Source organism: Globicephala melas, chromosome 1 (genome assembly GCF_963455315.2).
Source record: "Globicephala melas chromosome 1, mGloMel1.2, whole genome shotgun sequence".
In the NCBI taxonomy this organism is placed as follows: Eukaryota; Metazoa; Chordata; class Mammalia; order Artiodactyla; family Delphinidae; genus Globicephala; species Globicephala melas.
In genome coordinates, this window is record NC_083314.1 from 21,671,300 (window position 1) to 21,684,800 (window position 13,501).

Below are 13,501 nucleotides of genomic sequence, written 5' to 3' on the forward strand. Positions count from 1 at the left end.
GCTAATGCCTATTAGGAGAGTTAACACAGCAACAATTACTTAATTATTCATTCTGTTTATTGGATTGAAAGGGAATACAAACGATTGGTTAAGTGCTATGCACTGACATGGAAAAGGTGTATTAAAAAAAAAAATCCCAGGAAAGCAAATCAAAGTTAATGTAGATTCAATTGAACAAAAATTTAAAGACATTTAATATACTACACATTTATAAAATAAAAGTTAACAAAGGGTGTTTTGTAAATAATTAGTAGAACAAGTGAAAATAAATATATCAGAGACCTGAAGTTTCTTATGCTTTAATGAAATAATAAAGCAAAGAAATTTAAACTACTAAATATAATCTGAGAGGCAGTTAAAAAAAAAAACCCAATATTTAAGAACACAATCCTTTGAAACATTTAATCAGTCCATAGCAAATAGTTATTATATATCAAAAGCTCTAAGTTTTAACTAGTTCCACCACAATGCCATGTAAATCTTGACAATTTAGAAATCTTGAGATCAACACTTAAGTTCTTTTCTTGATCTCTACAGCTTGGTTTGTAAGTACATACATGCTTTTGTGGATCTATTCCCCTCGCCACACACACACATTTTCAAGGAGCCAATAACATTTTTTTCCATCTGTGCCTAAAAATGTTCCGATTCAGTTTTTAGCACATTGACCCTGATGATGAAAATGTTTTAAGTTAAAGATGGGGACACAATTTCAGTCTTATAAAAATATACCAGTATTAACCAAACCTTCAATTCAGAGAGGGCACTTCACATGTGCACGAGACTTTTAGTGAAACTGACAAGAACCCAGGACAGCTGTTTCCAGGACTTTTTATGAATTAAGTAATCTCTTTCACACAGACACACAACACACACACGCACACATTTTTATTCTCTTAGTTTCATTAAATCCAGGCTATCTGGATTAAGTAGATAAGGGATGGGTTTTTATAGTTTTTGTTTTTGCAACTATAGGGCAGCTACTATAACAATAGCTTAACAACACTGAAAATTTTCGATTAAGTTCACCCTGTTTTTAGAAAGTGTCTTAAGTATAAATGCAGATTCACCTCTTCTTTTAAAGTTAGCGGTTTAAATTAAATCCGATATGGTTTTTGAAATGGAAGTAGTATTTTGGAGAACAACCCCGAAAGAGAAGTTGCTAAAATCTAAATGAGAAATTAAAACGAAATAAAGATATTTATACACTTCAGAGATGGGACAAAAAGGATATTAAGAAAAATGTCTTCTTTCCTCCCCATTCAAAAGTAGCCATTCTTCTGCTGTGAAAGAAACTGACATGGATATTTCCCTTTCAAGAGATGTACGTTATATTTACCACTGTGAGCAGAGGTGATAGGGTCAGTTCTTGTGTGCAGGAACCAACATCCTAAAAAAGAAAATTTCAAGATGGGGAGGGGTGGGGGAAAAAAGGGTTTTCTATTAATGTCATGAAATGCCACTCCAGAGGGAGAACACTCCTAATAATAAAAATTACCATACTACTACTAGTGTGATTTCAAATTAAGAAAATACTGATAAAAATTGATTTTTTTCCTTTCAATTACCAAGTTATTTTAATTACTTAAGTTTATTTTTAAAGTTAGGTAATCCCTTTCTGTTCTCCCACCCACTGAAATGGGCCAATGTGTAGGGGCATTTGCAAAAAAAATTTCCTGTTTAAACTACTTACCTGGTTAAATATAACATTTACCTGGCCAATAAGAGCAAAAGAAATGTAGCTAGCTAGAATGAACACTAATAACATACAAAAACCCAAACTGAAACTTTGTCATCCCTCCCAGCTAATTCCCCAACTCTAATTCACCACCCACACACCAGTCTTAAGAATCCCCAAATCCAACACTGTACTACTAATAACCAGTTATTTGGAGGAAAAAGACATTTAATTTCATACGTGCTCTAGCCCTTAATCAATGAATAGTAACAACAAAAAAACATTTTTAAGCACATGGAAATGAGCCTACTAACCTGATTTTTGGAGCCAAAATTCTCCACTCTATTTTGATCTATGTGCAAAAAGTATTGGTACTTTTCAGTTTATACATTTGTTAGTATCTTGCAGCTGGCTTGGTAGTATTCTCACTCTGTATATTCTCACCTCAAGCCTATATAGAGACTACAGCACTGTCAGAAGTTTTCAGTTAAGAGCTATGAGTTAGACCATCCTGCTATCAGGTTCTTTGTACCATAAAATCCTAGGTATCTTCATTTATTTTACCTTTCTAGCACAGTCGCTGCATGGCACATGCATGAAGTAGACGTTTACAGCAAATTGGCACAGTAAAGTACCAGTATATATAGGAAGCTGCCAGTTAAGACAGACTCGGAACACAAACTCACCTAGCTGCTATAGAAACCTTTGCATAGTTGTTACTCCGTTTTAATGGAGTTATGTTCTTGTAAAATGTGCCTCTCTTTTACTCCACTTTTTTAAAGTGTTTTTAACTGTACTTCAGAAGCACTCTGAAAACTCAGATCTAGGGGTGGCTGGGTGAAGTATAGTAGACTTGAGCGCCAAATTGCCCCTGAATGGGCACAAATCTCCGTGAATGTTACACATGTACCATAGCACACTGTAACCAAATTTGTAAACAGCTGTGGAGTTTCTATGCCCACATTTTGTTAGTGATGTTACCATAGAGATTGGGGTGTATTAATGGCTTCAGGGTATACATGAATCACTTAAAATATGAATGGATTTAACTGTACTGAGGTAAAGAGAAGTTGCCACTTAATTATATACAGTTACCAATGAAGATTTTATTCAAGCTTAAAGTAAAAAGTAATTTTAGTTACGAAAAATGAAGTACCAGATAAACTGTAACATAGTTATTTTAACTTAGAAGTATCAAAACAGGAATTCTTGATTCTCTAAGTGGTGGTCTCTGCAAAATGGAGCTTAAAGAAATCTTTTACATTACCAATTTGATAAAATAATCTGCTGACCACGATCTATCATTTTCTGGGAGAATCCGAGCTATTTTAAGGCCAATTGTGTTTTTCTTTCTTCTCCCCTTCCCTGACTTTACCCATTTCTCCCTGCTACCTTCCCCTACCCACCCATCCCCCGATGGAAGAACTCCTAACATCCAAGCCTTTCTCTTCTTTGTGGATCCTGAAGGAGTCTACTCATGGTAATAATATATTGTAGACTTGGCTGGGCCGAAAGGGAACAGTGTAAGACTTTTTCTTCACCAGAATCTTATTTTGGGGGTATTCCCACTCCTCTTCCCAACGTAACAGCTATGGTCACCATATTTATATCCTCTACTAAAGAGGGGAGGGAATTTCCAAGGAGACTAAGTATGTTGTACTCAGCTGTTACGGGGTTTAAAAGCACAACGTGAACATCAGGCTTTTGGCTTATTTTAAACGTGAAATTCTCAAAATTAAAAGTGCTTTTCCATGAAGGAAACCCTTCCTTAAACTAAAAGGGGAGGGGAGAGGGAGACTATCCACAGCACCAGTTTAGAATGAGGTTCAGTATGGCAATATCTGAAAATCTGAGAAGAAATATTCTTTAAATTTACGTATCCCTATATGTCAAAATATTAAGGGCAATTAGAGAAATGACTCCTAGGTTTTAAACCCAGTTTAAGTATGTCTGTAACCTGCTGAATTCTTCTAACAAGCTCAGTTATACTGTGAATTTCCAAAGTGGTTATATCTGCTGACTTCTACTCTCTTGCTAGATCACACCAAAATGATTCCCCAAGTTGAGAACAACTTGGAACAAGCTTTGTTGAAAACCTGGACTGACTACTGATCTCTCATGTTGGTATAAATTTAAAATTCTCGTTATGAATCTTGAATTTCTTGACGATCAGGTACTGATGTTCCTTCAGGAATAAAACAAAAGGGGGAAAATCTTCAAAGCGCTACTCTGAACTTCCTGTGTGATGTCCTTCCAAGCACTGTTTCTGACCATGTCTCATGTGGTATTCCAGAAGAGCATCAGTTTATACTGCATATCTAAGTCATAGAGGAAACTCTTTTTAAGCTGGTTTAGATTCCAAATGTATACAAATGAAGTCACTTTAATCCTATAAATACTTCTTAATTTATTTTTAAAAAATTGTGCTGTTAACCCTTTTACGGGGCAACAAGCCATGTGAAAAGTACAAAACTTTTTGTCAAATGTAATATTGAGAGTGCTTTTGACATAGTTCACTGGTTTATCATCTGGATCAGTATATACTGCGCAACGGGCAAGGCTAGAATCCATGAACCAAGCTGCAAAGATCTCAAGCTAAATAAGGCGGAAAGATTTGGAGAAACAAAAGAAGGAAATTCTTTCCTATCCAATGTATACTCTTCAGACTAATGCACTCTTTCTATCAAGCCTTCTAAACTGTTAAATAAAGTTTTCCAAACAAGCATTTAAACTTCATTACACAGAAGAGCAACAAGAATGGATCCTGCCCGACAAAAGGCAGGAGGGAAAAAATTATATATACTGAGTTCAATGGGTAAGCCTGAATGTAGCACAGTTCTTCACAACCGATGGGGGGATAATTCAACATGGTGTCCAACAACGTTCTAACGACGTGCTTCATCTCAACTGGTTACTATGAAGCAAGGTGTAAATGTTTGGCCCCAGTCGGGCTTCAGAAATGGTTCTTTTTTCATGACGAGCATGTCTGTCCAGCTATCAATCATGTTTGTTTGCACCAAATCCCAAGCCATTAAAATACGACTAATTTTAAGTTAAACAGAAGTCGTCTGCTCCAGATTCGCCATCAACTATCCATGCTACTGCATTCCTCTGAATGAAGACAAGATGAAATGTGTATTGGGGGAAAAGAGGAAGAAGAGGGGAGGGGGAGAAAAAAGTTACCAGTTAGAAAGTTTTAAAATCAGCATCATGCCATTACAAAATATCGTAACATTAGAAAACAATCACATCGAGGCAAATTCTTGATACTTTCATCATTATCGTTAGAACTGTGTCCACGTCACATCTTAGGCTATATATTACAGTCTAAACTCAGGATTATTTTGAAAATTGGAGAACCCAAGAGAATAATCATATTGGAATCTCATACTTTAAAAATGAACCTTGAAATACTTATGCAGAATAGAAAAATCTTCATGGTAGTTTACAATAGAAGAGAATAAAGAAGATCTGGCAGTCCAAGATAAACTGTGCATCATAACTATGTATTTAATTCTCCTTTCAGTGGCTCAGTTTGAAATTCTGCAATATCACCCTACACTTCTGTGTGTGTGTGGGAAGGGTAATGTGTCAACAGCTCTACCGATATAAATTCACACACTCTACAATGCACCCATTTAAAGTGGACAATTCAATAGGTGTTAGTATATTCACAGGATTGTACAACCATCATGACAATCAATTTTAGAATATTTTCATCACCATTAGCAGTCGTAAGCGAACCCTCACCCTCCCATCCTAAGCAACGACTAGTCTACTTTCTCTATGGATTAGCCTCTTCCGGACCATTTCACGTAAATGGAACCACCGTAGGTGCTCTTTTGTGTCTGGCTCCTTTCACTTAGCATATTGTTTTCAAAGTTCATCCATGCTGTAGCATGCATTAGTACTTGATCCTATTCTATTTAGTACTATTCTATTAGTACTTGATCCTATTCTATCTATAGTCCTCAAAAAAAAAAATGCAGTTTGGAACTTTACTGTTATAATAAAAGGTCAGCAATTCTCTTTTTTGAAATTGAGTTAAGTGAAATATTTTTACTTCAATGACTTATAGTATCTTAGGATATCATGATTTTTGAATGTCATTTCCTTAGCTTCTCATCTATATTTTTCCAAAACGTCTATTCCAAACAGGTATTAATTAGAAAAACAAGTTTTCAAGTGTGGGAAAAAGAACCCAGAAGATGCCTGCATAAAAGGCATTACCCAAATTTCTAGTTATACAGAAGCTGTTTTCCTATTTTAGGTATAAATGAAATTTTAGGGCTATACCTATGTTGCAAAGCACAACTGAAAATTGCTGAATTAGAACCAGTGCTTACAACTGGGCCAAGTTTGGCTCACCCACAATAATGAGTATCCACAATAGCTAAGTTACCAAATAGCAGTGTAACTTTTGTTTCACAGTAGAAGCATAAACACACCCTTAAAGGTATGTCTAAAATAAATCCACTTACAAGGTAAATCTGTTACTATATACCTAATGTTTTCCTACTTCTTCAAATCAAATGTTTATTTGAAGAAATAACTTCCAAAATGACTAATAAAATTAGAAAAGCACATATAATCTCAGTTATAGATCTCTAAAACATCTAAGAGAGTGGGGCTTGAAACCTAAAAAAGGACAACAACGAACAATCGGAGATCAACAAGATTTTTAGTTTTAGCTGATTTCAGAGGAATGTTAGAATGTCATGTAGTGATGTACAGATACAAAAAGGTCCTTGAAGGTTCTGAATAACTGAACAGTAATTCTCAAGCTTTTTGACCTGTGTGCTCTTCGTGCTTTTTACTCTCATCTTTGGCTGTACATCCTCACCGACCAGTGAGATCTGGTCAAGTCTTTTACAGTTTGAACCACAAAGACAAAAGCACAGAAAATACGCTTTTAAACCACACATGCTACCCTGACAACCCTCCTCCTCTAAGAATAACTTAACTGAACAAAAAAATCTGTTTCTGTTTCTAGGTAAATTACTTCTTTCTAAGCAAACTAAATATTTTTGCTCTCGTTATCTCCTCTCTCTAGTACCAATATCTTGCTCAATTAAGCTATGTCCTTAACTGTTAAGCTTTTTGGCTTTGGGCTTTCTTCAAGTATCTGGAAGTAGTGGAAAAAACCTTTCAGACCTAGATTTGAAGACCTGGCAGCTCTCAACAAGTTAACTAGTCTTCCCATGCTTCAGTTTTTACATCCACAGAAATGAGGATAAAAACACTTTTACTTCTCTTACAGGGCTATGAAGATATTACGCAAGACAGTGTATATAAAGGGCCTAGCAGGCTGCCTGGCACATAGGTACATGATAAATTTTAGTTCCCGTCTTTTTCTCTATTGGTATTAACAGATATTTATTTTTAAGGGTAAAACCATAATCAAGATCATTCTAAAGTTGTTCAAATTTCATATAGTTCAAATTTCATATACTAGCTAGTTTTCATGGGTATGAAAGTATAAAATACTTCTTGCTTGATGAAGCAAGATTTTCAATAAAATTTTGAAAGTGGCAATACTAACTGGATGTAAATGAGGTGGCACATTGCAGCTTATTCTCCCCAGTGTCACCGATAAAACAAACAAACAAAATACTGCTGTGTCTTAGATTAATTAAACTTCTGCGGAGTGAGATATAGTGTACAATCTCTAAATGAGGGAAAAAAATTGATTGTATCCTACACTTTTAATAAAGTACCGCTTAAAAATGCTACAACTTTATGATAAGCAGGGCAACGTTTCATCTGGAGAAAACACAGGGATACTGTATGATAGTTACCTTCAATATTCTGGTGGTCTATAAAAGGCGCTGGTCCCCATATTCTAACGGTGCCGTCATCTGAGGCGCTGGCCATCATAGATGGGATCTGTGGGTTCCAGCTCACACAGTTTACGGTGCGTGTGTGCCCTGTCAGCTCCGCGATTGGCAGTTCACTACGTTTGTGCCAGATGTAAACCTTGTGATCTGAATAAACAGTAATTCAGAGAAAAGTCAAGGAGTTGTTACATATTAACAAAACCAACTGATTTTAAATTTACTGCTCATTACACACAGAACGTATAACTTATTAGAACTTGAAAGGACAACAAAAACAATGTGAATAATTTAACAAACTACCTTTTGAAAAAAGCCATTTTAATAAAATACACATTTTTTTCCCTGTTACTGATGACTGACTAGCTTGCAAGTCACCACAAAATCTATCTGTAATATCCTGTAATACATAATATATAATCACAGTCAAGATCTTTGAATATAAACAAATCTAGGATAGAGACAGATTCTATGGAAATGAGAGGTGATAGAAAAGCAATGTATCCAAATTCAAATATAGCAATTACGATAGCTAAATACTGAGTGCTTATAATGTACTAAGTATATTATTATTATTATTTTTTAATTATTATTATTTTTTGTGGTACGCGGGCCTCTTACTGTTGTGGCCTCTCCCGTTGCGGAGCGCAGGCTCTGGACGCACAGGCTCAGTGGCCATGGCTCACGGGCCCAGCTGCTCCACGGCATGTGGAATCTTCCTGGACCGGGGCACGAACCTGTGTCCCCTGCATCGGCAGGCGGACTCTCAACCACTGCGCCACCAGGGAAGCCCTTAAGTGTATTATTTAATCTTCACCATCATCATGAGGTGGGCACTATGCTTATCCCTTTTATGGATGGCGACTGAAGAAGCAATCTGCTCATGGTTAACAGCCAGTAAATGGTGAAACTGGGGTTGAAATCCAGGAGGCCCTGCTCAAGAGTTTACTTGTGAGGCTAGACAGCATAATAATATGACTTCGTAGTAGTCTATTTGTAATCTCATGAAGTGACCATAAAAAACAAAAACCCTGACAACTTTGTGATAAAATAATCTTCAAAAACAAACAAAGCAAAACAAAACAACGGACTAGTACAGAGTAGAAGTTCACAGTACGGGCTGTAGAGTCAGACTACCCAGTCCACACGCTCCCTGTATCACGGACCAGCCGTGTAACTTTGGGCACATTACCCACTCTTTGCAACTCCTCTGTAAACGGGGATCTGTACTTACCTCATCATGTTATGAGGATAAAGTAAGTCTGTACATGAAAAAGTGTTTTGAACAGAGTCTAGCACGTAGTAAACACCATGTACTACCACAAAGAGTTAACGAAATAGAAGTGATGGCTTTTCAGCAGAAGGCAGAATCCCAGGGTAAATCAGAAAAGTGTCCTATCTGAAGATCTGTCAATCAACTATGAGATCAATGTGGGAACTTTCAGTGGATGTGCTGCCAACTGAGGAAACTTCAGAGTGGTGAAAAGGTAATAAACTTGTGGTTAAAAAAAAAACCATGCCCTGGTTTCAACTTACAAAGATAAAAAGTTGGAACTGTTTCTGAACATTTTTTTGAGTATGTGAAGCAAAAGCTAAAAGGCACTCACTGAAGTACTGAATTTATCTTTCCTAGAGGGTACTTATTCTTCAATCATTTCTGAAAATAATTTTTTTTCAATAAAATAAAATTAGCAAAAGGAAAAAAAAAAAAAAGCCCAGACTAGCTATGTTTCCCCTTGGACAGAGCAAGTCCACAAAGAAAGATTACAGGCTTGAAAAGTGTGAATGCAACTGAAATCTGCCTACATTTGGATTTGCGAACACATACCCGTGGAGGATATTTGCTGAACAGTCAGCAAAAATTAAGATTTGATGTAGTCAAGGTCAGAATGACAGGCTTTATGATCAAGCTCTGCTTACTGTACCAGTTTAGGGAATCCAGTGCCTATGCAGAGGTAAAACATAAGTTTTTCTATATATTTCCAGCACAATGAAAAGGCTGGAGTAATGGCATAACTTTTAGGGGGAAAGGTTTCCTAATTGCTCTATTTTATACTGACATTCATATATTTGGGGATTTGGAAGGTTCTTGGAATATATTTCTGACAATAAATGACAAATGGATTACTGTGGTCATCTTGGGAGATAATATAGTTGCTATATCCACTTGGTGTTGAAAACACTTTTAGAACCATTCTAAACCACCTGAATCATGAGAATGCTAATCTCTTTCCATCATAGTTATGTTTCATTTTATCCCTAAGCAGAATATAATGTGTGGCTTAATTACATTATTCATCAGGCTTAATTCTAAAGTTAGTTTGGTCTTAAAAAAAAAAAAAAAAGATTGGGGCTTCCCTGGTGGCGCAGTGGTTGAGAGTCCGCCTGCCGATGCAGGGGACGTGGGATCGTGCCCCGGTCTGGGAAGATCCCACATGCCGCGGAGCGGCTGGGCCTGTGAGCCATGGCCGCTGAACCTACGCGTCCGGAGCCTGTGCTCCGCAACGGGAGAGGCCCGCGTACCGCAAAAAAAAAAAAAGATTGGCATCACTAGGGATAATGGTAGCAACACATATTTTTAAAGCACTTTTGGCTACATATTATTTTTAGAAAGAGCTATAGGGGATTGTGAGGCATAATTAAGAGGCAAAAAAACCCCCCAGGAGCAGGATTAAATAGAGCAAGGGGAAAGAGATCTTTGAGTAGGAAGAGCTAAAAAGCAGGTAAAAGGCTTATTAATATGTTTAGATCATATCAAATTAGAAGCCAATAGAGAACCTAGAAAAAAATAACATGATTAAACTAACAGATAAAAAAAGATTTTTTGATGGGAAAGAAGTGAACTCCCAATTGTTACCTAGTAAACCACTCTTCTCTTTTCTCAATCTTATCTGACTGATTTTTTTGGGGGGAAAAAAAAGAATAGATAAATTCACATGCTTCATGTTAAAATCTAAATCCCTAAATGTCTCTTTGTCTTAATCCTTAAATATCTTATACACAAAGGAAAAACTCATGTGTCATTTTGTGATCCTCTTAGCTACTGAGATCAGTTTTTTGTCAAGAAATGGGTAACAGAAACATCTTACACAGTAATTGAACATTACCAGGTGTTTACCAACATAATCCAGTTCCTTGGTCTACCTTGGAAAACGAGATTCAGTTTTTAAAAAAATGACTTAAATAATTTGCTGCTACAGTACTAGAACAGTACAGTGGGTACTCAAGAAAATGTGTTGAATGAAAATTTTCAATAATTTGCCATTATTTATGTTTCATCACCTTAAAACGTACACCAACTTTTAATACTGCCTCACTTACTTGTGCTTGCATATTTTAAACAATTTCTATTTTAAATCAGACTGACTAGTTTAGGCACATGCCTGCCTGAAATACCGATGTTATTAAACCAGAGAAGTTTATTCAAAAAGGTAGTAGACACAATTCTGTAATTTCAGCTTCTCTGAGACCATAAGAATCCTAAATTATTTTCTTTGGTCACTAAAGAAACACTGAAGATCTAACTATAGTCAATTTTGTCCAAGATCAGGTAAAACAATTAACCTTGATTTTTAAGATACTACCTACTAACATCTGAAAACCATCAGTCTCATGAAAAAATAGTGGGGCTTCCCTGGTGGCGCAGTGGTTAAGAATCCGCCTGCCGGGCTTCCCTGGTGGCGCAGCGGTTGAGAGTCCGCCTGCCAATGTAGGGGACGCGGGTTCGTGCCCTGGTCAGGGAGGATCCCACATGCCGCGAAGCGGCAGGGCCCGTGAGCCATGGCCGCTGAGCCTGCGCGTCCGGAGCCTGTGCTCCTCAACGGGAGAGGCCACAACAGTGAGAGGCCCGCGTACCGCAAAAAAAAAAAAAAAAAAAGAATCCACCTGCCAATGCAGGGGACACGGGTTCGAGCCCTGGTCCGGTAAGATCCCACATGCCACGGAGCAACTAAGCCCATGCGCCACAACTACTGAGCCCACACGCCTAGAGCCCATGCTCCTCAACAAGAGAAGCCAACACAACGAGAAGCCCACACCCCGCAATGAAGAGGAGTCCCCACTAGCTGCAACTACAGAAAGCCCGTGCGCAGCAACAAAGACCCAACGCCAAAAAATAAATAAATAAAATAAATCTATTAAAAAAAAGTCAACATACGAGAGAATAAAGATTTAACTAAATCTTGATTTCCCACATGCACTAAACACACCTCCACATAAGCCAAAATAGGCACTATTAATTTGTGACAATAGGAGGACTCAAATCATTCCAAGAAAAGGAAATTAACAGTGCACTGGATAAACAGCTCATACAATTTTTGATTTAACATCTTGAATTTGTTTGGAGACATGACTATGTTCACAAGTTGAGAGAATTATAGAACTTTCAGTCCATCAATATATGTGAACCAACAGAGACACAATTTACCTTCACTGCCACTAGCGATGAAGTCTTCATTATGGCCTCCAAAACATGAATGAATTGTATAAAACCCTTGTGTAACACCTTGATACTTTCTTACTAAAACTCTGTCTTGCAAGTCCCATAAATGAACTCCCTGTAAGCAAAAGAGAATTCAGGTATTTATTCTAACTCAACTCAAAACAATTTTAAAAAGTTACCTGTGACTATCCCTTTGCCTGATGAACATTTTCATTTTCTATTTATGCGAAATGCCAACTGAAAAATTTCGAGTTGACTCTACAAACTTAAGGATCAAACACATTTGAAATTTAAGAATTCACAGAAATACTTGTTTATATATACTAAAAATCACAATAAACTTTAACTAAGCTAAATTTTTCTGAGAATTATGCTAATAAACTCACCTGAGTTGCTACATTTAACAAAGCTAATCGGCCGTTCTTTGAAATAGTAAAAGACATAATGGGATGATCTTCTTGTACTCTGTAACCAAAAAATAATTTGTCAAAAGAAACATACTAAGAATCAACACATTCAAATTATCAAAATACAAAATGTTCTAGCTTAAGTATCACAAATTTTGTCTGTATTCGCTATTATATACTATATTTCAATCAATAAAAAGATTCTGAGTTAATAATTACTAAGCACCACCTGACTATCCACCCAAATTACCAATCAAACCAAAACCAAAACCATAATAAAAACTTTTTCTGAAGAAGTAAGTTCCACTACACTTTTATTTTAACATAAATCAGATAACTGTTGTTTAATGGATACAAAATATAGTTACATGTTCCTATCTGTAAGGTCCTCGAAGTTATATCCCCGAATTCGCTGGTGTGTATCTGATGCCAAAACAGTCTTCCCGTCACTCAAGCACCAAAGGCATTGCACTCTCACCCCTTCCCAGGAGTCAAGAAGATTACCGTCTAAATCCTGAGGAGAAAATTACTATTAACTCCATTATTTAACAGCACTCAGAAAGCAAACAAAAACAAAAGAATCTCTTAGCATATCTTTTTGTAATGTTTGTCTTTTCCTGAGACTGATCTCAACCTAATTGTTCCATAAGTGTTTTTAATCATCAGAATTTGAATATAGGTCAAATTTCATTACAATACCTAAGGGGGAGGGGGAGAATCTTAGTAAATCTATCTTCCCTTCAATAACCTACCATGCACAGATAAGTACAATAAATACAAAGAAAGAAAGAATCCTTAAGTTTTAAGGTCTCACAACTTTTGGAAAAGAATTCAAACATTCCTTTAAAATTCACTATACTGGGACTTGTCCTGTAATATTCACAAGTTATGATATGGAAAACAATTACTAAAACATTAATTATAACTTTATAGAACTTAGGAATCTGTTATGACATTTTTTAAAAAGTCACCAAGTCTGTAACGTGCTGAGCAAAGCTCTTAGGATCATTATCTTATTGAACATTCAGAGCTCTGAGAGGCATTCCCATTCCCATTTTACAGATTAGGGAACTACCAAAGTCCTGTATCATGAAGGTTTAAACAATGTATGGGATGGCAAAGTCAGCAGAAACATATATGC

The 13,501-nt window shown here is 36.5% G+C and overlaps 1 protein-coding gene across 2 annotated transcripts in view; it reads right to left on the reverse strand.

The window, feature by feature from the left end:
- Positions 1 to 488: 488 nt before the first annotated feature.
- WDR26 (WD repeat domain 26) overlaps positions 489 to 13,501 on the reverse strand; it is a 42,460-nt gene continuing 29,447 nt past the window's right edge. For both annotated transcript variants that reach the window (XM_030868400.3, XM_030868401.2), the window contains exons 10-14: positions 12,729 to 12,874; positions 12,340 to 12,418; positions 11,939 to 12,068; positions 7,477 to 7,662; positions 489 to 4,789 (exon numbers count right to left, since the gene is read on the reverse strand). In XM_030868400.3, the coding sequence (XP_030724260.2) occupies positions 4,764 to 4,789; positions 7,477 to 7,662; positions 11,939 to 12,068; positions 12,340 to 12,418; positions 12,729 to 12,874 (567 nt within the window). In that variant the 3' untranslated portion in view covers positions 489 to 4,763. The remainder of the gene's footprint in view (positions 4,790 to 7,476; positions 7,663 to 11,938; positions 12,069 to 12,339; positions 12,419 to 12,728; positions 12,875 to 13,501) is intronic.